At 52.6% G+C, this 24,210-nt stretch overlaps 1 protein-coding gene across 1 annotated transcript in view; it reads left to right on the top strand.

The window, feature by feature from the left end:
* SLC41A3 (solute carrier family 41, member 3) overlaps positions 1–19,980 on the top strand; it is a 21,930-nt gene extending 1,950 nt beyond the window's left edge. The window contains exons 2-11 of the mRNA XM_004692315.2: positions 1,335–1,595; positions 8,953–9,060; positions 9,575–9,646; positions 10,531–10,675; positions 12,221–12,367; positions 13,544–13,688; positions 14,658–14,737; positions 16,470–16,604; positions 18,260–18,408; positions 19,104–19,980. Of these exons, the coding sequence (XP_004692372.1) occupies positions 1,341–1,595; positions 8,953–9,060; positions 9,575–9,646; positions 10,531–10,675; positions 12,221–12,367; positions 13,544–13,688; positions 14,658–14,737; positions 16,470–16,604; positions 18,260–18,408; positions 19,104–19,313 (1,446 nt within the window). The 5' untranslated portion in view covers positions 1,335–1,340 and the 3' untranslated portion in view covers positions 19,314–19,980. The remainder of the gene's footprint in view (positions 1–1,334; positions 1,596–8,952; positions 9,061–9,574; positions 9,647–10,530; positions 10,676–12,220; positions 12,368–13,543; positions 13,689–14,657; positions 14,738–16,469; positions 16,605–18,259; positions 18,409–19,103) is intronic.
* The last annotated feature ends 4,230 nt before the right edge of the window (positions 19,981–24,210 follow it).

The following is a 24,210-nucleotide window of genomic DNA, read 5'->3' as shown; positions in this document are numbered from 1 at the left end:
ACATATATATATGTATATATATATATATGTATATATATTTTGCATACTGCCCCATTGTCATTTTTATTGGTTCTAATTATTTACTCTAGACTTTTGCTTATCTTTAATTTGTTCAGAAGCTCTGCCCCCAGCACATTTAAATGCTGATGCAGTCTAATTTTGTTCTCCCTGATTTTTGCTTTTAGTGTTTAGAGGTAGGGACACATGGAGACCTCCCCTACGGTAGTCTCAGCGGTTCACATCCCTGATCCAGGGCCCAAATCTTTTAAATTGGGTGGTCCAAGCCCAATTAGTGGAGGGAACTCAAAAACTGCTGGGCCCCTGGATCTCTTTGCTGTTGCCCAGAAGGCCTGGTCTGGGTAAGTGCAGAGAGAGCTTCTCCCTGCTGGCGTGTATTACACCTAATGCATCACGTCACTTCCATATGCTTTTGAACTGACAACACTTCCTAAAGATGACTGGAGAGTCAACCCTGTTTTTGTTTTAACCACACAGTCAATCAATGAAAACTTACACTTTTCACAAATTCTCCATTTCCTTAACCATAAATCTAATTTATCAGATTTCTGTAATGCCGCAGTATTATACCTTCCATGAAATTCACTTTGCTTACACTAAAACGGGGGTTAGAAGGAATCCACGCAGGTAGGTTTGCATAGGTTCCTTGTCTTTTTCACTCTTATTCCTCCCCACTGGGATTTTCCTAGGGTGGAAGTAATTTTGCTACTACTTTTGCATCTTTTCAGGATCTCAGAAATCTCACCAGCAGCTGGCCCGGAGCAGCAAGGCTGCAGGGCTGGTGGGTGGGCTCTTTTTTTTTCTTTTTAAGATTTATTTAATTATGCATACATGAATTGTGGTACTGGCCAGAGGTGCAGGGGGTGAGAGGATTCACCAGAGACAGTGGGGAGCAGAGCAGGCAGACTGACTGAGGTACACTGCTGAGGGGAGCAGCAGGTGGCTCAGGAGAGGTCTGCTGCGCCATGTGGGTCACCTCTGGGGCAGACAGAGATTGAACTCATGCTGCAGTGGCTGTGTCCAGCTTCATAGTGCTGCGCTTTAATCCCTGTGCCACCAGGGAGAGTCCTCGATATATATATATATATATTGATATGTATATATATTTAATGCTCTCTACTCTGTGCCCCACAGACATGTGCATATAAAGTAAAACTGATTGTACGTTAGCTGTGCAGGAGGCATTTTGAGGGGTAGTGGTGGATGGGCTGAGATGATGCCTCCTCCGCTAGACTCGAGGACCCTGAGGGCATCCAGGATATTGGCTCCATAGGGGTCAGGGCCTCTGCCCACAACCCCGTTGCTTTGTTTCCCAGGCTAAGATGGACGGGACAGAGCCCCGACAGCGAAGACCGGAGGAGCCGGGCCTGCCACACACACTCATCTCAGGAAGACTCCCCTCAGCCTCCCAAGATGGACTTCTGAGTATCCCTGAGAGCCAGAGGCCGGCCACCAAGCCACTGGGGCCTGAGCTCAGCCGAGAGACCTCCTTGTCCATGGCGCTTCAAATGGCAGTGCCCTTCACGTTTGCAGGCCTGGGACTGTCCGGGGCTGGCATGCTTTTGAACTATTTCCAGGTAAGAGGGAAGGGAGATGATGGGAGAAGGCACCATCTTTCATCACCCAAAAGAGCAGATGACTGTTTGTTGGGTCCACTTGAGGAACACAGGGCGATGCCCCTCTTCTCAAATACCATCTCCCTATAAATTAGCCCAGGTGACAGAGACAGATTTACCCAAGTTAATTCAGCTCAGAGAAGATCCAAGGGGGCAGATTTCAGGCATGGCATGATCTAGGTGCTTAAATGACGTAAAGATGCTGATTCTTTCCATATAGCTCAGTTCTGTTTTGTTTTCAGGTAAAACCTGCAGGAGAGGCTTATCCTTAGCAGCAATAATACTGCCAACTGCTGTTATACATGTGCTATGAAGAAAAAAAGGGAACTAACCCTTTATCAATATCCTCATCAACCTGCAAAACTGACCGTGATGCCAAGTGTCCACTTCTGTTCCGGTCACTGTTCCCTGAGTGCGCCATTCTGATTGGCCAGCCGACAAATGATGATTTGTCATCATTCTTTGAAGTTCCTTATTTTTCAGCCTATTAGAACCCCATAGCATGAGGATCCCAAAAAGCAGAAAATGGTACCAATGTGCCTATTCTGCTGTCAAAGCCCCAGTCGTCAGCATAATCTCCGGAAGCCCTCCCCGGGTACAGTCGTTACTGGCCTGTCTTTCCCCTTAGCTGGCGACCAGCTGAGAACAAATGTACCCTGGAGTGGGGCAAGCCGGGAGAAGCGGGCCTCACCCACTACCCTGGGGCTTAGCACCTCAAGGGCCCAAGCCCTGGGAACTTAGCCCTGCCCCTATCTGACTGGGACCCGGTCCAGGCTGTCACATTCTGGCATTTAGCTGTAAGTCCGGTTGGTTTTTTGCACCAACACATAAAAATCAGGAGATTTCATATAAAAACCTGAAATTCTGTTTTCTCTTGAACACACATCAACTCTTATAACCGCAGGCCAACATTCCATGGTGGCCACATCAGGGCTGCATGTAACCTATGCACATGCTCCCTGAGCTTTGTGTCTGGTTACTTACGTACGTGAGACAATGTAAGTGGTCTGTATGTAGTTGTTATCCTGTATTGTTTAGAGAATAGTGACAAGGAAAATCATCTGCACATACTCATCAGATGAGGTATTCAGAATATGAATACACATATTCACTCACTCGGACGACGGAAGGTTTAAGGACAGTGGGTTGAATGTGGATGGGGACCCTCTGGCTGCTGAAAGCTGACTGTGGTTATACACACCGGTGTATGTAAATTGCCTGTGCGTACTTACACTGTTTCCATATTGTGAGTATGCACATACTTTGGTTTTATAAATTACATAGAAAAAGACACTGTATTGCTTAAGAGTCCAGATTAGCTAACTGGACTTAGTCTAGCCTTTGTCACTTATACAACTTGCTCTGTTCCCATTTTCCCTTCTTTAAAAAAAAAATTGACCTTATTTATGTATAAAGGAACTGGGGTGTAGGGATGAGAGGATTCACCAGAGACAGAGTGGGGAGCAGAACAGGTAGATGAAGTAGTTACCTAGAATGTACAGAAACTTACCAAGTAAACTTTACTTACAATCCCATCATCCAAAAGTAGCCACTTGGAGCTTTTAGTGTATAGTGCTTTGAAGTTTTCACTACTCTCTGTCATTTGATCGTTTTTAAAATAATGAGAACTATTTTTTAAAAAATCTTAACATTTATAGTCTATAGGCCATTAGTCAAAGTGTTTTTTTTTTTTTTGCATAGAAAAACTTGGAGGTGCAGGCCAGAAATGTGGGGGTGAGAAGAATCACCAGAAACAGAGTGGGAACAGAGCAGAAAGGTGGATCTACTGAAATATATTACTGAGGGGAGCAGTGGGAGAGAGGAGAGGTCTGCTGCGCCATGTGGGAAAGCTCCCTGGCTGAGGATTGAACCCAGGCCATAGTAGTGACAGTGCTGAGACTCAACACCTGGGCCACCAGGGAGGCCTTGAGAAACATCCTGTCATGATTTATAAGTCGTTTAATGCCTCCTATATGAAATTATGTGAATTGTCCAAGGAGACTGGTTTGGGGACCCACTGTGTGTGGTGACACATTGCACTGTGGTATCTGACGATGCTCAGAGCTTAGAGGAGTCACAGGAGGGGCCAGAGTCAGAAACGGGTCACCTCTTGCCCGGCCTCTGTTGTGTGGGGACCGTGTTTCATTGTTCAGGGAAACCCCAGCCAGGCAGGGTTCTGTCGTAAGCTGGGGACAGTCAGGTCAGATGTGGGGTTGAGGTGGTCGCAGGGAGGCTTGGGTGTCCTCACACACTGAGGCAGGAGGCCTTGTTGAGGAAGAATGATGAGGAACGACGGGCTGAGTTTGATGTGCTTTTCCTTCCACGTAAGCGGGTCAGACGTGGTATGAAACTCAGGGACCCCTGGTCTGAAGAGAGAGGTTGGTGGTTGCTGATGTAACCAAGAGATTAAGCAAAGGTGGGAATGAGGTACCCCACCTGTCCCGTTATCGATTGCTGGCAACACCCCAGACCCAAATGCTGGGGCTTGTTGAAAGTCTTATCCCCAATCGGCATATAGGGCAGGGCTCTAAGAACGCAGCCTGCTCAAGTGGCCTGGGGGCCGCCCGGGCACTCTGCCCGGCTCCCTCACCTGAGGTGGGGTGGGACGCCACAGGAGGCCTCTCTGTGTGTCTCGTGTTGCTGGCTGACTGGGTTTCAAGCAGGAACATCTCATCAATAGGAAGTGGACACTGCTGGTTTCTCAGATATGGGCCCAGAGCTGGATGAGTGATGACTGAATCTGGAGTGAATGGTGTGAAGAGAGGTGCTGAGGAGAGCTGGGTGTGAGGAGCCTGAGGAGGGGACAGGAGGAGCTAGACTGCAGCGGGCTGTGGAGCCCAGGCTAGGGGTGGACTCGAGCAGCAAATAGGCTCCCCCGACAGAGGGCACTGGCTGAGTTGCAGGGGATCGGCTGTCCCTGAGGTGCAGAGACAGGTGCAGAAGTGAGTGTTATCTCACCTCAGCTTTAGCCTTTGCTGGTTGTGGCCTTGATCCCTGCTCCAACCTGCCCCTTCAGGCTGGACACGTCTCCCTGGAGCCTGTGAGATGCGGGGGACACAGCACAGCCATGGAGCCCAAGGTGGCGCCCAGCGCCTTCTCCACCTGTGCCCAGTGGATGGCTGGGTGAGGAGCTGGTCTGACCTCGTAGCAGACGAGGCCAGGTCCCTGTGGAGGCAGTCTCCCAGTCTTCCGGGCCGATGAGACAATAGGGCTCGTTTTTTTCTGTGAAAAGTAATTGCCCCGGCCCTGAAATCGAGCTGACCGAAGGAGTTGGCTCCTGTCCTGGGAACCTGTAGACCTCTCTGCCTAGAGGTGAAACTCCCTTGGGGGCTGGAGACCTGGCCCTTCAGCCTGGCATCTCTGGGTGCTTCTCTGCCGAGAGGAGAGGCATGCAGAGGCGGGCAGAGCGCTGTGGGTGCTCATCAAGGCCAGGCCTCACGTGGCTCCTCAGGGCAGCCCAAGCCGGTATGGGCTGAACTGTCGGACACTGTCAAGGTCATGCTGAGGGACAGTGAGTCTCCTGGGGGCAGGCCAGTGGAGGAGGTCTCCGCTGACACAGCAGCTACTGTCTGAGGAGAAGCTGAACTGCAGGGAGTGGACAGCAGAAGCTGCCTCGAGTTGAGGGTCCGTCGTCACCTTGACCACTGCTCCTCACTAGTTTGCTTGGTCGGGGGCCCTCCGCAGACACGGGGTACCTGGCAACGCCCCGGGTGTGAATGTCTAGAAAAGTGCGTGGTGTGGACAGGGCCGAGAGGCGCCAGCTGTGACGTCCCGCTCCTGGAATGCCGCTGCCCACAGCCTGACGATGGTGGTCACCCAGTTGAATCTGGAGTTGCGCTTTCAGGGCAAGAGGCTGCGAGGCTTCCGCTGTGAGCTCACCCGATCCCCGCATGGGGTCTTCCCTGAGACCAGCTTCTCCATCATGGGCCAGACCGTGGTGCCCATCCTGCTCTCCGGCGCGGGCATGATGGCCGCCGGCCTGGTGATGAACACCATCCAAGTGCGTACTGGGTGTCAGGGACAGCGGGGCCCCTCAGTGGGGAGACTGGGATCCCCAGACATCAGATAGGACCGGTCAGAGGATGCCCGAGGCTCCTGGGACTGTGGTTCTCAGGGCACTGAGTCCCATCCAAGATCAGCCACAGTGGCCTGCTCCCCTGCAGCAAATGCAGGCTCACTAGGGATTGAATCTAGCCTCTACTTGAGGGAATGTGGTAATCTCCCTGCCTCAGTTTCCCCATCTGTATGTGGGGCTAGTGAGAGTACCACCTTGTAGGCCTCTCTGCTGAAGGTGGGGTGGGGGAAGAGGGTGTCTGTGGGGAAGGGAACATGGCCCTCTCCCTAGGTGAGGTCCCCACTTCCTTATCATAAAACATCTTTATTGTATCATTTGCAAAATGCTAAGGATTTTAGGAGCTTGGTGTTAGAAGCAGCAGCTAAGATTAACCTATGTTTCTTTTTTTTTTTTTCTAAAGATTTATTAATTTGTGCATTCAGAACTGGGGTACAGGCCAGAGGTTCAGGGGTGGTGATGGGATTCACCAGAGACAGAGTGGGGAGCAGAACAGGCAGGTTGACAAAGTACACTGCTGAGGGGAGCAGCAGGCGGGTCGAGGGAGGTCTGCCCTGTGGGTCACCTCCGGGGCAGGGATCAACTCCTGCTGAAGTGTCTGCAGCTAGCTTCACAGTGCTGCGCTTTAACCCATTGTGCCAACGGGGTGCCCTGAATCTATATTTCTTATTATAAATTACAACACCACAGAAGTTTATTTTTGCTTTGGGCTTGGTGAGCACATGGTCATGTGTGCAGGCAGGAAAGGGAGCCCTCAGGAGCCCAGGAGGGACACGAGGGGGCTTACCGTGGAGGAGCCAGCGTGGGCTGGCGTTTGCTGGGGTGTGGCGGCTGATAGAGGGCTGTGGAGGCTGAGGCCGGATGCTCCTGGATTATGGGGGCTCAGAAGGACTGCTGATAAGGTCAGAACCTCCCCGCCTGGTGACAGGGTCTCTCGAGCATTTAGAAGAGGGCAGGCTCATAATTCATCAGAGCCTGGAATGAGTTCTCAGTACTGCTGCTTTGCGGATGGGTGACAGGAGACACCGAGGGGAGAAATGAGTCCTCTTGATAGCTCTGTGAATGGGAAGGGGTCTTAAATAGCGGGGGCCCGTTATCTCCAGGCCTGGTAAGAGGTTTTATTAGGCTGCTTTGTAGATGACTCTATGGGGTCCCCTGCAGGTAAATGGCTTTGCACACCTTTGCCTTGCTCTTGTCTCAGGGATGGAATTCCAGGCTCCAAGCTGCCTCTCTTCCAGCTGACAAAACAGGACCTTTCTTTTTAGTCCTGCATGTCAGAGCCAGGAAGATCTAGTTGAGGGGTCAGGGAGATAAAATAAGTGTAAGGAGGATCAAATGGGGTGTTCATAATTGGGGGTGGGGTGGGCATGGAGGGACAGTCTAACAAGTATAATTCCACAGAGATTTTTTGTCTTCCAACTTTTTTTTAAGATTTATTTATGCACATGGAACTGGGGTGCAGGCCAAAGGTTCAGGGGCAGCGATAGGATTCACCAGAGACAGAGTGGGGAGCAGAACAGGCAGATGGATAAAGTACACTGCTGAGGGGAGCAATGGGCAAGACAGAAGAGGTCTCCTGGGCCATGTGGTCAGCTCCCTGGCCGGGGATTGAACTGCTGTAGTGGCTACAGAGAGCTTCACGGTGCTGTGCCTTGACCCCTTGCGCCACCAGGGACGGCTCTCTTCCAACTCTCTTGAAACACACTTCCTTTTTTATTTTTCACGTTTGACAGACACCTAGGCAGAGGCACAGTCAGTGTGGTAGATCCAGAGCCCTTGCTATTGCCTGGGGTGCCTGCGAGTCACTGTCCCTGCAAAGCGAGGCCTGCAGCTCTCCCAATTCAGGACTCTCTCGGCTTTGAAATGAGTGATGCATTCCTCTTCCAAACTCATTGCACACCTCAGGCTGGATCCAGCCGCTGCCCTGATCTGGTGCGGTCCCAGCTTTCCTGGCCAAGGGCCAATTTATGGAATAACAACAACAAATTCCTTTTTTTGATATTTGTTTTATTATTCATTCATTTCCTTATATCATTGTTCATTTTTGGACAGTATTTGATTTCTCCTCTCAGATGTAGTTCCCCTAATGCTCCCACCACCATATCACCCATGATCTATCACCACAGCTCTCTCCCCTGTTCTGGCCACTCTCCTTCCCCCTCCCCTGCTGTATGCCCCAGATGGTCATCTTGCAAGTTCTATTCTTTTCCTGGCCCTTCGATTTCTCTATATTCCACATGTGACACCCTCCAAACTTTATCTTTTTCTTTCCTACTTAACTGACTCAACATAATCTCTTCTAGCTCCATCCATGTGATTGCAAATGACATGAATTTTTCTTTTTGATAGCTGAGTAATATTCCATCGTGTGTAGACCACCTCTTGATCCATTCATCTATTTCAAGGTATACGGGTTGTTTCCATATCTAGCTATTGTAAACAGTGCTGTGATAAACCTAGGAGTGCAGATTTTCTTTCAAATTAGTGTTTTTGTGCCCTTTGAGTAGTGGAACCTCTGGGTCATCTGGTAGACCCAGCTGTAGCGTTTTGAGGATCCTCCACACAGCTTTCTCTTGATACCTGATTACGGAATGGGGGCATCCAGAGAGGAAGGAGAGGTGAGAGATGAAAACAACGGAGGGAGGGAGCACAGGATGTGTGATGGTGGACAGTGGGTCCTTTGGTGGTGACAAATGACATGGTGACATGGTGGTGGCAATGCCTCAAGGGGAGCTTGTACACGTGTGTCATGGAAACAAGGAAGTAAAGCAATGTTAACGTAATAAAAACCATTTTAAAAAAGGTCACAGCTTTATCCTTGTTTTTTCTTTCATACAAAGCCTTTTTTTTTTTTTTAAAGATTTATTTATTTGTGCATACAGAACTGGGGTAGGTACAGGCCAGAGGCTCAGGGGCGGCGAGAGGCTTCACCAGAGACAGAGTGGGGAGCAGAACAGGCAGATCGACGAAGTACTCTGCTGAGGGGAGCAGCGGGCGGGTCAGGAGAGGTCTGCCGCGCCATGTGGTCACCTCCAGGGCAGGCGGGAATCGAACTCATGTGGAAGTGGCTTTAGCTTCTCAGTGCTGCGCTTTAACCCACTACGCCACCAGGGAGGGCCAATGCAAAGCCTTTTAAGAAAATAGTTTTACTTAGTTTACAGAGCAAGAGGGAATTTGCCAAAGCTTCTCAGGAAATTTCTGAGAGAGGTATGTGTGTGGTTGATGTCCTTGTTTCTTTCCTGATAGCACTGGCCCGTGTTCACGGAGGTTCAGGACCTCTTGACGTTGGTGCCGTCCCTGGTGGGTCTGAAGGGCAATCTGGAGATGACACTGGCGTCTCGGCTCTCCACGGCTGTAAGTGGACACTGTTAACGAGGTTTTTGCTCTTTCATGATGCTCTGTGTGCTCCCTCTCCCCAGCTTGACATCCAGTGTTTCCATGGCCACCATAGACAGTTGACAGGCCTGGGCCCAGCCCCTGTGCGAACTTCATTTGTCCTTTAATGCAGATGCAGGCTGGTGCTCTGTGTCCCATGTCCCTGCTCAGTCACCTGGGCCCCAAGCCCAGCTGGACACAGCTGTAACGAGCTAGACTGGCTTCATGGAGGATTTGCTGGAGGATGACAAGCGTGTATGCTCACACACCTTGTGTGGGAGATGGGATGGTCCACGGGGCCTTCTGATTCCCAGGGGACCTGCGTCCTTGCTGCCCCCACCATCCCTGCATCAGCACTTTGAAAACAGAGCAGCGTAATTTATTCCGATATTGAAATGCATGTGCTGATTTTCCTCCTGGCCTCAATGCTGCCTTTTCCAGGAAAGACTGACCTGACTTTGGACTGACTCTTAGCCCTTTCTCTCTTTGCTAGGCCAACACGGGACAAATTGATGACCCCCGGGAGCAGCACAGAGTCATCAGCAGCAACCTCGCCCTCATTCAGGTGACTCTCCCCTCTGTCCATTGATGAATCTCCTCCCTGCTTCTGAATCTGCATCCAGGCGTGCAGTGGGGAAGGGAAAGGCTAGAGTGCCTTCATCCTGTACTCCGACTGAACTTGGGGGAACAGGGGCTACCAGTGTGCCCCACACCCACCAGAATAGCTGGAGGCTGCTTGAAAGATCTGCCAAGACTCAGCGGAGCGATTGCCTGTTCTTTCCACTATCTCAGCTCATCCTGTGTTTGCCAAGGTCACTGACGTCCTCCTACGTGTCCTGTGATTGCCTCGTGCGTGTAATCCTCCTTATATTTTCTGGAGCAACTGCAAGTCTTTTCTGCCTGGAAATTCCCCCCTGGCCCCACTTCTGTCTCTCTCTGTTCCTTCTCAGCCTTCGAGAGACCCTCCCTAGTGTCCCTCAAGGGCTTCATGTGCGTTTCAAACATGTACCTCCTTCTAGCAGATGGGAACAGCCACGGGGGTGGGGAGACTCAGAGAGGGCTCGCCAGTGGGAGGTGGGGCTCTGGGGGCGATTGGGGTCTGGGCTGCTGGAGCCACAGAGCACTTCTGCCTAGACCCGTGAGGAGGGAGCTGTGAGCAGATGGATGCCAAGGGCTGGGGGAAAGATGCAGAACTTGATTCTGTGATGGAAAGTGTCATCTGACGGGAGCAGGGAGGAAAGCAGCCCTTTTCAAGGGAATTGGCCTGAAGGAAAAGCACTAGCTTGTTTTTCCCGTGGTGGGGGCTGTTGGCAGACTTCAGGGTGAGGAAAGGAGGCCCTGGCGAGTGGCACAGTGACCCTTGAGGATGTAGGGGAGGCATAGGGAAGGGTGGGCAGGATTGACCACAGTCAGAGGGACTGTCCTCTTCCTTCTGATTCCACCCCACAGGTGCAGGCCACCGTTGTGGGGCTCCTGGCTGCCGTGGCCGCGCTCCTGCTGGGTGCTGTGTCCAGGGAGGAGGTGGACTTCTCCAAGGCGGAGCTGCTGTGTGCCAGCAGCGTCCTCACCGCTTTCCTGGCTGCCTTCGCCCTAGGTGAGCTGGGCCCAGTGCTGCCCTCCCCAGCGCTTCCAGTTCTTTGTGGTTCTAGAGGAGGCGTGCTAATGGAGGGACATCAGGCACCACCAGGGGCCCAGAAGAGCCTGCTGGGTCCCCACCACCTGCTGGGCGGGGAGGGCAGGGCACAGGCAACAGAGATCTGCCCGCTCCGCCCCTCTCTCCTCTGCCTCCTCAAGGGTCCTGCCTGTGTTCTGTGGGCACTCACCCAGCCAGCCAGTCAGCCTGGAAGCTTCCCGGCATGAGATGGGCCTGTGATCAGGGTGAGAAGTGAGACGCAGGTGTTAGCTGACATTTTACCTCAAGAGAGGCTTCCTGACCAGCTTGCACACTTTCTGCGTCCTCCCGTCTCCCAGTACCACCAGGCCCTTCCTTTCACAGCGCTTAGGAAAATCTAAATTGCAGTTCACCCTTAAATAACTCAGGCATTGGGGGCACTGACTCTCCCCAACACACACAGTTGAAGATCCACAGATAACTTTTGGCAGTCCCCAACTGCAAGCCGGCAGTTGGCCAGAAGCCTTAACTGTAACATAAAAAACCTGTATTCTGTGTGTTAAATGTGTTAAATGTATCATACACCGTATCTTACAGCAGAGCTCCAGAAAAGACACAGTTAAGGCCATCTCGAGAGGATACAGTGATAGTAAGAGCTGTACTGTGTTTATCCCTCTGTAACTAGAACACCCACCCTTAGGCCGACCGTGCTCGAGGGTCCTTTCCCTGCTCGCTCCTGCCTCACCTCCCTGCTCCTGAGGCAGGCGTGCTCCTGGTCTACCAGCTGCTGCTCCCATCACACTCCCTGCCCCCCACGCGCCATGCACGTCTATAGAAGGTGTGAGACAGCATCACAGACGTGTCCTGGGGGCGCCCCGCATTGGCAGGGAAGCCGCGGTGACTGCAGCTAGAGATCGCACCTGCCCTCATTACTGAGCATCTTCTGCATGTCGGCTGCATGCCAGGCACTGTGCAGGTGCTGGAGAGTCCCTGGGGCCAAATGCACCAGGACCCGTCTTTAGATAATGCTGTTCTGGTTTGGCAGAGACGTCAGTGTGCGGGTATATGGCCACTTTGAGTTCCGTGCCAAGGGTCTCTCCTCCCCAAGGCCTTCTCTGGCCAGCTCTGCAGAGTAGCCCATGTTCATGGTCATGCTTCATTTAATATCCTGTCCATTTACTTCAAGCTTGTTCACTCGATACTGTCCACTTCCCCACCCAGCACGCGGGTGTTGTGGGTCCAGAGTCTAATCGTCACTTGCAGCTCTTAGCACAGGGGCTCATAACCAGCTTCCAAATGTTGGCTGAAAGGACCGGCTTTAAGGTGACTCTTCTGGATTGTATGTCTGTGTGTGTCTCGCAAGCCACGTGCAAGTGCAGAAGAACAGTGATAGTTATGTACCGGATTCATAGTTACACGTCTGTCCGCAACCCGATCACCTCCCGACCCCTTCCCACACCGTGCTGCCTCTCTCCCCTGCTGCTGGGGTTCCCTGTGCTTGGAGCCTCCTCTCTGTCTCCCCTGCAGGAATGCTGATGGTCTGCATCGTGATCGGCGCTCGGAAGCTCGGGGTCAACCCAGACAACATTGCCACACCTATCGCAGCCAGCCTGGGCGACCTCGTCACGTTGTCCATCCTGGCTGTGGTTAGCAGCTTCTTCTATAGACACAAAGGTAGGCCAGGCCACAGTGGTGGGGGGCGGGGGGAGGGACTTCCAGCCAGGTGTGTGGCGTTCTAGTCAGCACCTCTCCCAGGGAGCACCTCAGGCTTGGAGTCCGACCCTCCATTCGCAGGTTCTGGGTGTTCGCCAACTGGCCCCTCCAGCTCTCCCAGCCCCCTTAGAGAGGATGAGCTACTCCGGTCGGTAGATACGAGGGTGGTCAGTGTCCACCTTGGGACAGGGGGAGGTGGGGAGGTCAGGGTGTCCTCACAAGTGGCAGTGCCTCTTGGGAAAGGTAGTTCACTCCAGACACAAACAAACACACCAGACACTAAACTGCCCTGAAGTAACCCCAGGGAGGAATGTCACAGCTGAAGACAGTTCAGCACACCTGGGGCCCAGTGGCTTAGCAGATGCCCAGAGGGGTGTCCACACATCTTGGGGCAACAGGTCTGGTGGCCAGAGACCCTTCCTCCTTCAGAGGCCTCCCGGGTCCACTACAGGCCTCCCGCGTCCACCCCGGAACACAGCTTTGCTCACACCCCACATGGTGTGGATAGGAAGTGTCCTCGCTGGACAGGTCTCCCAGCTGGTGTCCACGACTGACCACTCCCCACATTTGCTCACTTCCCACCTTCCCCTCATCCAGTCTAGCTGAGTGGCTGCACACAGTGTCCACTCAGAACACTGGCACCTGCCCAAGCACCCAGGGGCCGGAAGCACAGATGAGCGGAGGGCGGGGTTGAAGATGGTAGGAGCCATGGGCATGTGGTGACAGACACTTGGAGGACATGCCCAGGACAAATGTCAGGCAGCCCCATGGGAATATGGTCACATGAGAAATGAAGCAGTTTGCTGGCCACTGCAGGAGACCAGTGAAACAGTGCTGGGAACGTTCTGGTGCTTTCCGTCTCAGCCCTGCAGCTGTCTCCTTGAAAATGGTAATGAAGATGCAATATGATGACTGAATTATCTTTAAACCAAACTAAATTTAAAATAAGACTTGTGTGTGGGTTAATGAATTTGATTCACAGAAATGGGCCCAGCCCTTTCTGTGCGCTGCCAAGGCCCCTCAGCAGGAGTTTGACCTTTGGTCCTGGAGGCTCCTCGGAGCGTGGTCCCCTGATGAGACGAGCGGGAGCGTCAGGGTGTGCCCATGTGCTCTGGTCTGTGCCCCCCGTCTCCACAGACAGTCGGTATCTGACGCTGCTGGTCTGCCTCGGCTTCGCTGCCCTGATCCCTGTGTGGGTGCTCGTCGCCAGGCAGAGTCCCCCCATCGTGAAGGTCCTCAAGTTCGGCTGGTTGCCAATCATCCTGGCGATGGTCATTAGTAGGTGAGCCCGAACGAGGGCCACTCTGGCCTCTGGGTCAGAGGAGTGGCCTCACAGTGGGCAGCAGGTTCCCTGGAGGAAGGGTCATGATGCCAAGGGCTCCTTCTCCAGCTCCTACTGCTGGTCGAAATGTGAGGCACTCTCATGTCTCTCATCTGGACCCCTAGACCAACCTCGCTCTGAGAGGCGTCCTGAGCCCAGGTGCCAGGAAGAGAGGAGCCCAGAGTCTCGGTTCCTGCCCCCTGTGCCTCTTAGAAACCTGGGTGTCCTGCTGCCACTTAGGCTGGGCCGGGGGGTGGAGGAGTGCCCCACTCTGGCTTCATGACAGCAGTTCAGTGAGCACCTTTTCTATAGTGTGGCTGCTTGCAGGACCCGGAGGGTCAGGCCTGTACCCCCTGCACCCCAAGTGCCTGTTCCACCTGCAGTTCCTGAAGGGGCCACCCCAGTCCTTTCTGATGTGTGTTCCTAACTCTGACTCTCATGAGAGGAGGTGGTTAGGCTAAGTGTCAGCTCCAGAAGGCCTGAGGCTCCCTACACAAACCATCTCCAGGGCTCTAGGGCAAGGCGACCAGTGCCAAGCCACAGGGAGGGGCGGGGCTTGCTGCTGGGTCTTCCCAGAACAAGGGGTATGAGCTGATACTCAAGTCCCTTGTCCCTCTTGTGGTCCAGAAGCTGTCATGTGACAGAGCCCAGCCAGCTAAGTGGCCTCGGAAGGGAGTTTGTTTTTAATGAGCTGACATCTGATGGGCCTTCTGGGACATCAGAGATGGGAATAGAGATGGAGCTGGACATGGATGTTGGGGCGTGGAGGCCCTGGGGAGGCCCCTTTGACTGCAGCAAATTTTCCGTGTAGAAACAGGAAAGGGGGTGTGATGGCCAGAAGACAGGCTGATGCGGGGTGGTGCGTGGAGACGCAGCTCGAGGCCGGGCACGAGCATCAGCTGCCTTCTCAGTGTTGTCTGCTCTCCCCAGCCTTGGAGGCCTGATCCTGAACAAAACCGTTTCTAAACAGCCGTTCAGAGGCATGGCCATATTCACCCCCATCATATGTGGTAGGTATTTTGCCGACTCACCTGGGGCCCCGGGACTGGGTTGACCCTCAGGGGTCTGGTGTTGGGACCCAACAATGAACTCAGAGTCCCAACCCCAGGCCCCCTGAGGCATGTTGGGAAGTAGAACCCACTGTGGGCTGTTTTTCCAGATGGACGCAGAACCAGGCGAGAGCCCTGCCACGTGGCCCATAGGCTCCAGGCATGGAGACCCACGCCTTCCCCAGCAGAGCTAAATCCATCGACATTTAAAACTCAGATATTTACACATAAAAGCCTGGGTTTCTGTCTGAAGAAGCAAGACTGATGATACAGGGTTTAGGTTGGAGCGTGGGCGAGAATCAGCAGCCGCACCTCTCGCCTTCTGTCTTCCTCCCCCCCTCTTCATGATTCATCTTCGTGGCATAGGCACTGTGGCCACTTTTGTTGAGGATGCCACTTTTCCAAAGCTTGGTTTGTGTGTGGTCTCTGACAAGGCTTTGTAAACGGGGCTAACACATGGGAACCAGACATTACTTACTGCCTGCTTTGCTTGGTGCCCAGCCCTGGCCTTTGGGGACTGCAGAAACAGGCTTCAGAGGTCTCTGGGCAGCCCTGCATGTCCACACATTTCCTGAGAGCCCACGCCTGTGTTCTTGCATGTCGGTGGGCTGTGCTACCCAGCTGGTCTGCCTCCTGACAGAGTCCCACAGTTCTGTTGCCGTCTCCAGGGCTGGCCACTGTGAGTGACGACAGCAGCAGGTCAGTCAAATCCAGATGGCCATCACTTGGAAATATTTTCCTTGGATGTCGCCAGCTTAGGCCCCTGTAGGGGCCAAGCAAGCAATTTGAATTAGTGAAGCAGGTAAGATGGTAGCGAGGCAGTAGAGAGTGGTGGTGAGTGGGGCAAACCTTGACATCCTGGGCACAGGGAGTATACTGTCCCTGCTCAGCTCTGACCACCTGCCATCTGGTGGGAATCGGGCTCCAGAGTTGCTTGTGATTGCTGCCAATTAATTTTAGGGTGTATTCCCCCCCTTCTTTTCTTTCTAAACCATGTGTGGCCCCCCAAATAGATCTCTGGCTGTCCCTGTCTCTGGAGCAGCCAGGAGCCAAGGTGGTTGGTCTCTGCTCCTGGTGGTCACTGGTGACTTCTGCCCCAGTGAGGGTTTATTCTCAGTGGGCTGAAAGTTAAAGGGTGGGGATGACCCAACCCACCCACCAAGGAGCTGGTCACCAGGCCAGGCCCCATTTTCTGCCAGCCCCATAGTCTGCTCCTGGAGGAGCTCACACGGCCTTTGTCATGGGCCACAGCAGAGCTAGATGTGATGGCGCACGGGGGTGCCAGCAGCCTCAGTTCTGTCAGGTGTCATCATCTCTCCTCTCTTGCTGCCCACTTCCCTTTCCCTCCCACCAGTAGCTGACCCTTCCTGTCAGCTATTCCAGTTGATCACTTGGCTCCTGTGGCCCTGTGTGACCTGTCCAGTATTGTCTCCTAGGCTCCTCCTTCCACCCAACTGATACGTGTTGAGAACCTGCTGCACCTGTCACAGGTGATAGCTGTCAAGGTGATGGAGCTACCACCTCAGTACCTCGCCCGCGAGGCCACCCTTGCCCAGTGCCAAATTAGATCTGTGGTCCGGTGGGAGGAAAGAAAAAGACACCAAGTATTGAATCAGTTAAGGAAGGAAGTGAACTTAAGATGTGGGCGAGACTGGCATGAGGAAGGGGAATCAGCTGCTTTTTCTCCTCGAAGGTGTTGGCGGCAATCTGGTGGCCATTCAGACCAGCCGGATCTCCACCTACCTGCACATGTGGAGCACACCTGGTGTCCTGCCCCTCTGGATGAAGAAATTTTGGCCCAACCCATGCTCTACTTTCTGCACCTCAGGTGGGTCTGGTGTCTTCCAGAGGCCACATGGCCGATTCTTTAAGCCAATAAAAGCTGGCATCACTGGAGTCAGATGTTTCTTGCAATGGATGTCTAAAACCCATGTTGGCCTCAGTACAGATCAACTCCAGAGTGTTGTTCCTGCTCCCTACCCCAACCCCATACACACACACCTGTTTCCTAACCTGCTTTAACTGATGCATTCACTCAGCAGCACGATGAGTGTCATCCAGGTACTGGTGTCACGTGACAGCAGTGAGACAGAGAAAATGCATAAACACTGTTTTAGTGAATTCAGGCTGCTGTAACAGAAACAGACTGGATGACTTACAGACCACCAAATTGTTCTCATATTTCTGGCGGCTGGAGGTCAGAGACCAAGGCACCAGCACACTGGGTGCCTGACGAGGCCGTCTTCACGCTGTGTCCTCCCCAGGGCCTCTGTATAGGGGTCTGATGAGGCTCCACCCTTATGAGTCACTCCCAAAGGCCCCATGTCCTAACACCATCATGTTGGGGATTAGACAACTTGAGCTTGGAGGCTCAGGCACCTCTATAGCAGCACCTCAATATTGAATTAATTTTTTTTAAGATTTATTTATTTATGCAGACAGAACTGGGGTACAGGCCAGAGGTGCAAGGATGGTGAGAGGATTCACCAGAGACAGAGTGGGAAGCAGAACAGGCAGATCGATGAAGTACACTGCTGAGGGGAGCAGCGGGCCGGTCAGGAGAGGTCTGCCACGCCATGTAGGTCACCTCTGGGGTGGGGATCGAACTCATGCTGAAGTGGCTTTAGCTTCTTAGTGCTGCGCTTTAACCCACTGAGTCACCAGTGGGTGAATTAAATTTCTATAGTTCTTCCTGTAGGTTTTTTAGATTATGCCAGTTGCCAGTAGTAATTAACTTGCTCAGACCCTTTAAAATGGTTTGTAAAAAGGATCTTTTATTCCTTGTCTGATTGTCCATCCTGAATACATTTTGGTGCTTCTGCCTTCTCCCTGCTGATATTCTATGCCTATCTTTTCAACTAACTTACACAACTTTTTCTTGTCTTTATTCATTTAACGAAATACTTTATTTAATTCAGGAAGAATGAAGTCTTACTTTGCAGTAAAACCCTTAGTTTCTGTCTGAGAAGCCACGTGTACCCGTGTCGTCCCACAGGCGCGTGGGGGAGTCACATTTTGAGACCAGCCCGGGCTCCTGGCATGCGGAGCCAGAGGAGAACTCGCAGCCCACCCAGGCCAACTCCTCGGCACAGCTTTCCTTCTTCGCCATTCCCCAGCCCCACCTTCCTCCCCTGGCATTCTCCTTCCTCTCCCAGGGTCGGGCCTCAGTTTACCTGTCCCCTCCCCGCGCGCTCCAGCACCCCAGCCGCCTGCCTTCTTCTTCCCAGTCCTCATCCCAGTTTGAAATGAGCCCTCTGTGGGTCTCTGCTGTCTCCCCTGGCTTTGCTCGCTCGCCTACAATGCCAGCCCCAGAGGGAAGGGATAGGACTGTCCCATCTCAAGGATGCGCCCAGGTGGAGGGAGGCCACACACCCTGCTCTGCTGAATGATGGTGGAGGCCCCGCTGGGGCTGTCATGAGCCAAGGTGGCCTCAGCGGCCCTGAGGGCCTCTTGACCTCCTGGGTTTGCTCCTGTCTCTGCCAGATGTCAACTCCACGTCAGCCCGAGTCCTGCTCTTCCTGGTGGTCCCGGGCCATCTGCTCTTCTTCTACATCATCTACCTGGTGGAGGGCCCTTCCATCACAGACGGCAAGGTCTTCCTGCTGCTCTACCTGCTGGCTGGCTTGGTCCAGGTGAGGCCTGCCCACGGCAGAGCAACCCCGTGCTTCCTCACAGCATCTGCCTGTACTGGGTGACGTGAGACAGCATTGGGAGGTGGGGGAGTATACGGACATGCAGGTCATGGCCCCCACTGCCCAGGCGAGGAGTGACCTCACCAAGGTGTGGTATCAGAGGCCAGTCCACTCTCAGCACTGAACAAGCCATACTCCTCGTAATGCACCGCTCATGCCTCACAGCAACCCCCTCACTGCACTTGGCACCCCCTACTCCACATGGCACTCTCCTCACTGCGCTCGGCACCCCCCTCGCTCCCTCAGCACACCATACAGGGCACAGCCCCTGTGGTTCACCTGCTATGGTTCATGGTCCCTCCGCACGGCCTTCTGCTCGCTCACAGGACACGTTGTTCTCACAGCTCTGCACACTGCACACACGGCCGAGGGTGGAGGCGGGTGGAGGCAGGTCTTCAGGTGTCTGAGTGCTGGGACCTGCAGGCCTAGGTGGGAGGTGAGGCCCGACAGACAGCATGGTCACTTCTGCCTTGCTCCAGCTTGCAGCTGGGCCTCGGCTCCTCTGATGAGCCTGAAGGAGGGGATGCCTGGGGCTTATGTCCACCTGTGGGACCTCCTGGAAACTCGCTGGTGTTCCTGGTGACGCTCGGTCTCTGACTCCGTCATCGTCGCATGTCTGCTTGCTCTCATGACAGGTGACGATCCTGCTGTACCTTGCAGATGTGATGGTTCGGATGACTTGGCACCAGGCTATGGATCCCGACAACCACTGTATCCCCTACCTCACGGGTCTGGGGGACCTCCTCGGGACTGGCCTCCTGGCCCTCTGCTTCCTTACCAGCTGGCTATTGAGGAGCAGACCTGAGCTGGGTGGCATCTCTGAACTGGTGTCGGGGCCCCCCTAATGAGCAGGGCAGCCCCAGTGGTTCTGTAGAATTTCCCCCCACACCAGCAGGCACAGAGCCCCGTTTCAGCCATCAGAGCCGGGCCTCATGATGGCTGACATCCTGCCTCTGCACCAGCCCTCAATGGCCTGCTAGGGACACGAGCGCCCTGGACCCTGGACATGAACCTGACAAAGGTGGTCAGGTGCAACACCAGCGCACCGACTGCCTGGTGACTGTGCATGGGGGGTGGGTGGTTGTGGGGTGAGTGCCCATATGTGGGGAGCAGGGAAGGCGTCAAAGGAAAAACATGTCTGATGCCTCGGGGTACTGGGATGGAGATCCGTTCCGTGGTGGTCGGGACTTGGGACTCTCTCAGCCTCAGCTTAGTTCCTTCATCACCAGTGGGGAACTCAGAGCAGCTAGGGGGGCTCCCCACACTCCTCATATGCTTCAAGCATCTAAGCTTGTCACTGCTTACCCTGCTTTTGCTTTTTTTTCTTTTTCTTCTTTTTTAGAAGAAATTTAGAATTTAGTGCTAAGAGAAACATAAAATAAAACCCAGACTCTATATTGTATTTGGCCTTTTGTGTCTCTAAATGTAGCTGGTGCACTGTGAGACCAGGGGTCTAGGAGTAACCCGCTGCAGCCATCTCTGGTACAGTGGTTTCTGTAACTGCTCTCCGGCAGATGCATCAGTATCACTTGGAAACTTGTTAAAATGTAAGTTGACCCCTCTACATCCCAGACCAGCCACATCAACACGACTCTGCAGGGTGAACTTAACCGTCCTGACGCTCTCATACTCGAGGACCACTGCTCCAGAATACACATCTTTTGTTGTTTTCTAAGTATTTCTCTTCCTCTCTGTTACTACCTCCTCAATAACTTGAGCCGTGGTTTGGACTGAGGATTGTTATCTTCAGCGGTTAAAGAGGCAGTCATTCATTCATTCAGCAAACACTCACTCTGAACCTCTTGCATCCGCTGGTGTCCTGGATGGGAAGAGATGGAGCCCCAGTGGGAGCCATCAAGCAGGGTTTAAGGAAAGCACACCTGGCTGGGTGCAGTGGGGAGCTGTCAGCACCAGGCACTCCCCTGAACTGGAGCGAGTCAGGAGTAGGGTTACCCAAAAAGGGTGTCTAGGAAAGAAACAGCTACTACAGCTTGTGTCCTGGGGATAAATGCCCCAAGCTTATTCTTGCCCATTCTGCCATGTCCTATTTATTTCTCTCATCAGCCAAACTCTACCAGAAGTTAAATGACTGGGGGTCGGGGGGGCTTGAAGTCCATCCATAGAGATCTCGGCCTCCAGGGTCAGAGAGCCAGTTGGGGGTGGGCAGTGGGTCTGGAAAAGCAGTGGAGATTGTCCCCCATGCCGTGGCAGGGCAAAGCACTCTTCCCCGTCTCAAGGGAGGAAGGTCAATAGTCAACACCATACAAATGAGCACTACAGTTCTAGTTCCAGTAGTTTGCAAACGAGCAGCACTATGAAAGCATCTAGTCTTGATAGCTCCAATAAGTTGGATTATGACCACAGTGATGCACACTTAGGTGCTCACCAGACAGGTGTCTTGTTAAAACATCCTTCGTGACACTGGTTAATAACAAAAGGATGGCTTCATTTGAGAGGGGACTATTGCCCTAGGTTTGGGGCTGCTGCAGGGGTCTCACCCCCAATACAAGGAAAATGACAAATTTCCCCATCCGTGGCTGGAAAGCCACTAAGGGAAATAAGGGCTTCCTGGCTAACCCTCACAGGGCCTGCTGAAGGCAGGCCAGAGTGCCCCATCACCTGGAGGGCAGTGGGGGGTGAGCACGTTCATCAGCTCTTGAAGATGACGGAGTCGTAAACTGGGGGTGACTCTTGCTAAAACGACACAGCGCAGAGAGGAGCATGGATCATCAGGAGCAGTTGAACACGAGCTCGGAGGGCGTGAGTACAGGTTGGCCAGGAGGGATCTCAGCCTCCATCTCTGGCAAAAAGGCGTTAACCATTTCCAGCATGTAATGCAGAGGCCTCACAACTGTAAGATTTTATCTTGTGTTGAATGAAACGTTTAACTCGCGTGTGAAGGAAGCAGCCATTTCCACTGGATACCAACAGCCCAAGCACCCACCCCTGCAGACCTGAATTCCCTTGTGAAGGGGGCCTGACCTGGAATAGGATTGAGGGGGCGGGGCAGGGAGGCTCCGCCCACGAGGCCCATCCTCCAGGCCCCCTCCCTGGAGAACGGCCACTGGCCGCGAGCCCCACCCCCAACCCCCACCCACTACTGACCGTTTCCTGCCTCCCTGGAAGCAGTTGAAGGATGGATCATCCCCACTTAAGGTCATGAGGTTTTTCATTTCTACCTTAAAACCTGCCTTTTGGGGCACCCTGCAACACGTTCTGCACACCCAGTGAGGAGGGGGTAGCTGTGGACGTTACACCACCTGACCTGGCCCACGCTGCAGGCCCTGAGCCCGGCATTGCCCTCAGAAGCTTCCAGAGTGTTTGCTCCACCTCAGTACCAGGTACCAGTTCATATCCATTAAAGTCCCGCCTAGGCTTTTCTGTGTTTGGCCCTTTGGATGTGGCCTCATCTTCCAGCTTAAAGTCCCTTCACCATCTCCCCTCCCCGCCTACCACCCCACCAAGTCTGCCGCCTGGAGGTGGGTTCTTACTCAGTTCCTCAGAGTCCTGGGGAAACTCCAGGAACGATACCTTCCCTTCCATAAGCTCCCCTCTTTGGGCACTACCTCCCCCATCCTTCAGCAACCAGTTCCCACCTTTCCCCTTCACAGTCTCCCCTCAGAGAGGTTCCTGAACCCCAGACTGGGGGGGGAACTCTCCTGTCTGGTGAAACCCCCTATTTTTCTGCCCCAAATCCCAGCCACTGACTCTACCTACCAGGCCCACTAGAAAGTGGCCTCCTGCATCTGGGGTTCTTTATGCCATGCTTTAAATGTCTTGATGGAGTAGGACATGAGAAGAGAGATCTAGAAGAACCAGGGAATTGGAGGACATAAGGAAAGGAGGTGAAATAGTGGGTGGGGGATGGGTTAAGCGTTAAGCGTTTGCTTTGGGAAACAAGAGTGGAAGAATGTCCTGGGAAAGAAGCAGAGGGAGAAATGAAAACAGACAAAAAGGGGGCTCAGCAGTCACATAAGCCCCTGTCTTCACTCCTCTCATTGCTGAATCTAAATTACACCCTTACTTATGTTACATCCCAAACATAAACTAGTCATTTTTTGAAAGCGTTATTTTGAAGGCACCACTGTGATGGGATTACAGATACTTATTTTTCTAAATGTTTACTTTGTTCTCCTTTTTCTTATTTTTGTTCTTGTTTCTAACCTTTTTCATTGCCTCCTTTTTTTTTTTTTACTTTGTCTTCTCGTTTTCCCTTTATTTTTCTATTTGTCCTCTTTCTCATTTTTCCCCTCAGTATTGATAATTGTCATGGTTGGTACAGTTAGTATTCTTAATATAGTTAACATAGTATAATTTGTTCACATAATGCACATGTTTTGTTAGTGTGTGTTAGCACTGCTAGTATTGTCAGTGCTGGTGTTGATGTCACTAATTCATATCCTTATATATCTTATGCCCCAAACATGATTCAGGACTTATATCTATATCTGCTAATGAGGAGATTCATATCTAAAAATACGGGATGCTGGAGATACTTGGCTGAGGTATAGTCACTAAAGTAATGTTGAACCAGTACACCTGATTGAGACTGAGGTAGACGTGAAGATCATTAACAACCACCAAGGACTTTTACGTGAAGTCTATAGCATGAAGGTCTTGAATCACTGCAATGTCCAAGTAGTGGGTGCCTCAGAGCCACTGTACCTTGTCATGGAGTCCATTAGCAGAGGAGACATGTTTGATCATCTGCAGGATCACCGCCACGAGAGAGGCAGCAGTTAGAACTGCTGGGCAGCACCGCCACCAGAGATGTGTTGTCATGGGGACCTGAAGCCACAGAGCCTGCTTTTCGATGCTGACCTGAAAGTAAAAATTGCTGACTTTGGCCTCAGCAATGAGTTCACCATCCACCATAATTTAAATACCCACTATGGCATCCCTGTTGAGTGTGACCAGATATGGGGCAGTAACACAGCAGCTACCTGTGTGACCATATATGGGCAATAGTACAATGACCGGGACCGGGCCTTGTATCCAGGTGTACAGCGCCACTTCAGCTGTCTAAAACTGAACCTAAAGCCTGTATAACACTTGTTCCCCTACAGCACTCGTAGCTGCGGACCCCACCCTCGGGAGCTCCCTCTCAGCTGCTGCCCGGGAGCAATAAACTCTGCTTGCTCAGCCTTTCTGCCCCCCCCAGCCACTTTCCTGGAAATGGGCCTGGTGTGCATAGCTTCCCGGAACACACTCTCATCCTTTCCTGCCATGATGCGCACCTGCCCCCATCCCCTCCCATACTAGTTTGAGTTGAAATTTACTGTGCAGACTCAGATTCTAGTGAAACAGGCCAGGGAATAGGCTGTTTCATATGTAGTGTAACTTGACTGTTGCTAAAAAATGAATTTGGAACTGACAGGTTCTCTGCCCAGCTAAGTTTAACAGCTTAATTTGAAAAGCCAAACAAATTCTGCTCGCAGTTTGAAGGCAGAGGCTGGGATGTGGTCATGCCTTGGCCTGAGCTGCTCTGAGGAGAGAGGTACTGTCACTTCCCAGCTGTCTATATAACTTTTTATATGCCCTCCACCCTCATGGAACCTGCAATTTTTTTTTTTAGTTTTTTAAAAAGATTTATTTATTTTATTTATACAGAACTGGGATACAGGCCAGAGAGGTAGAGGGTGAGAGAATTCACCAGGACAGAGTGGGGAGCAGAACAGGCAGATCAATGAAGTACACTGCTGAGGGGAGCAGGGGGCGGGCAGGTCAGGAGAGGTCTGCCGC

Source organism: Condylura cristata, unplaced genomic scaffold (genome assembly GCF_000260355.1).
Source record: "Condylura cristata isolate star-nosed mole 26May11 unplaced genomic scaffold, ConCri1.0 scaffold00033, whole genome shotgun sequence".
Taxonomy (NCBI): domain Eukaryota; kingdom Metazoa; phylum Chordata; class Mammalia; order Eulipotyphla; family Talpidae; genus Condylura; species Condylura cristata.
Note: the sequence above shows the minus strand (reverse complement) of the source record. Positions and strands in the feature narration are given on the sequence as shown.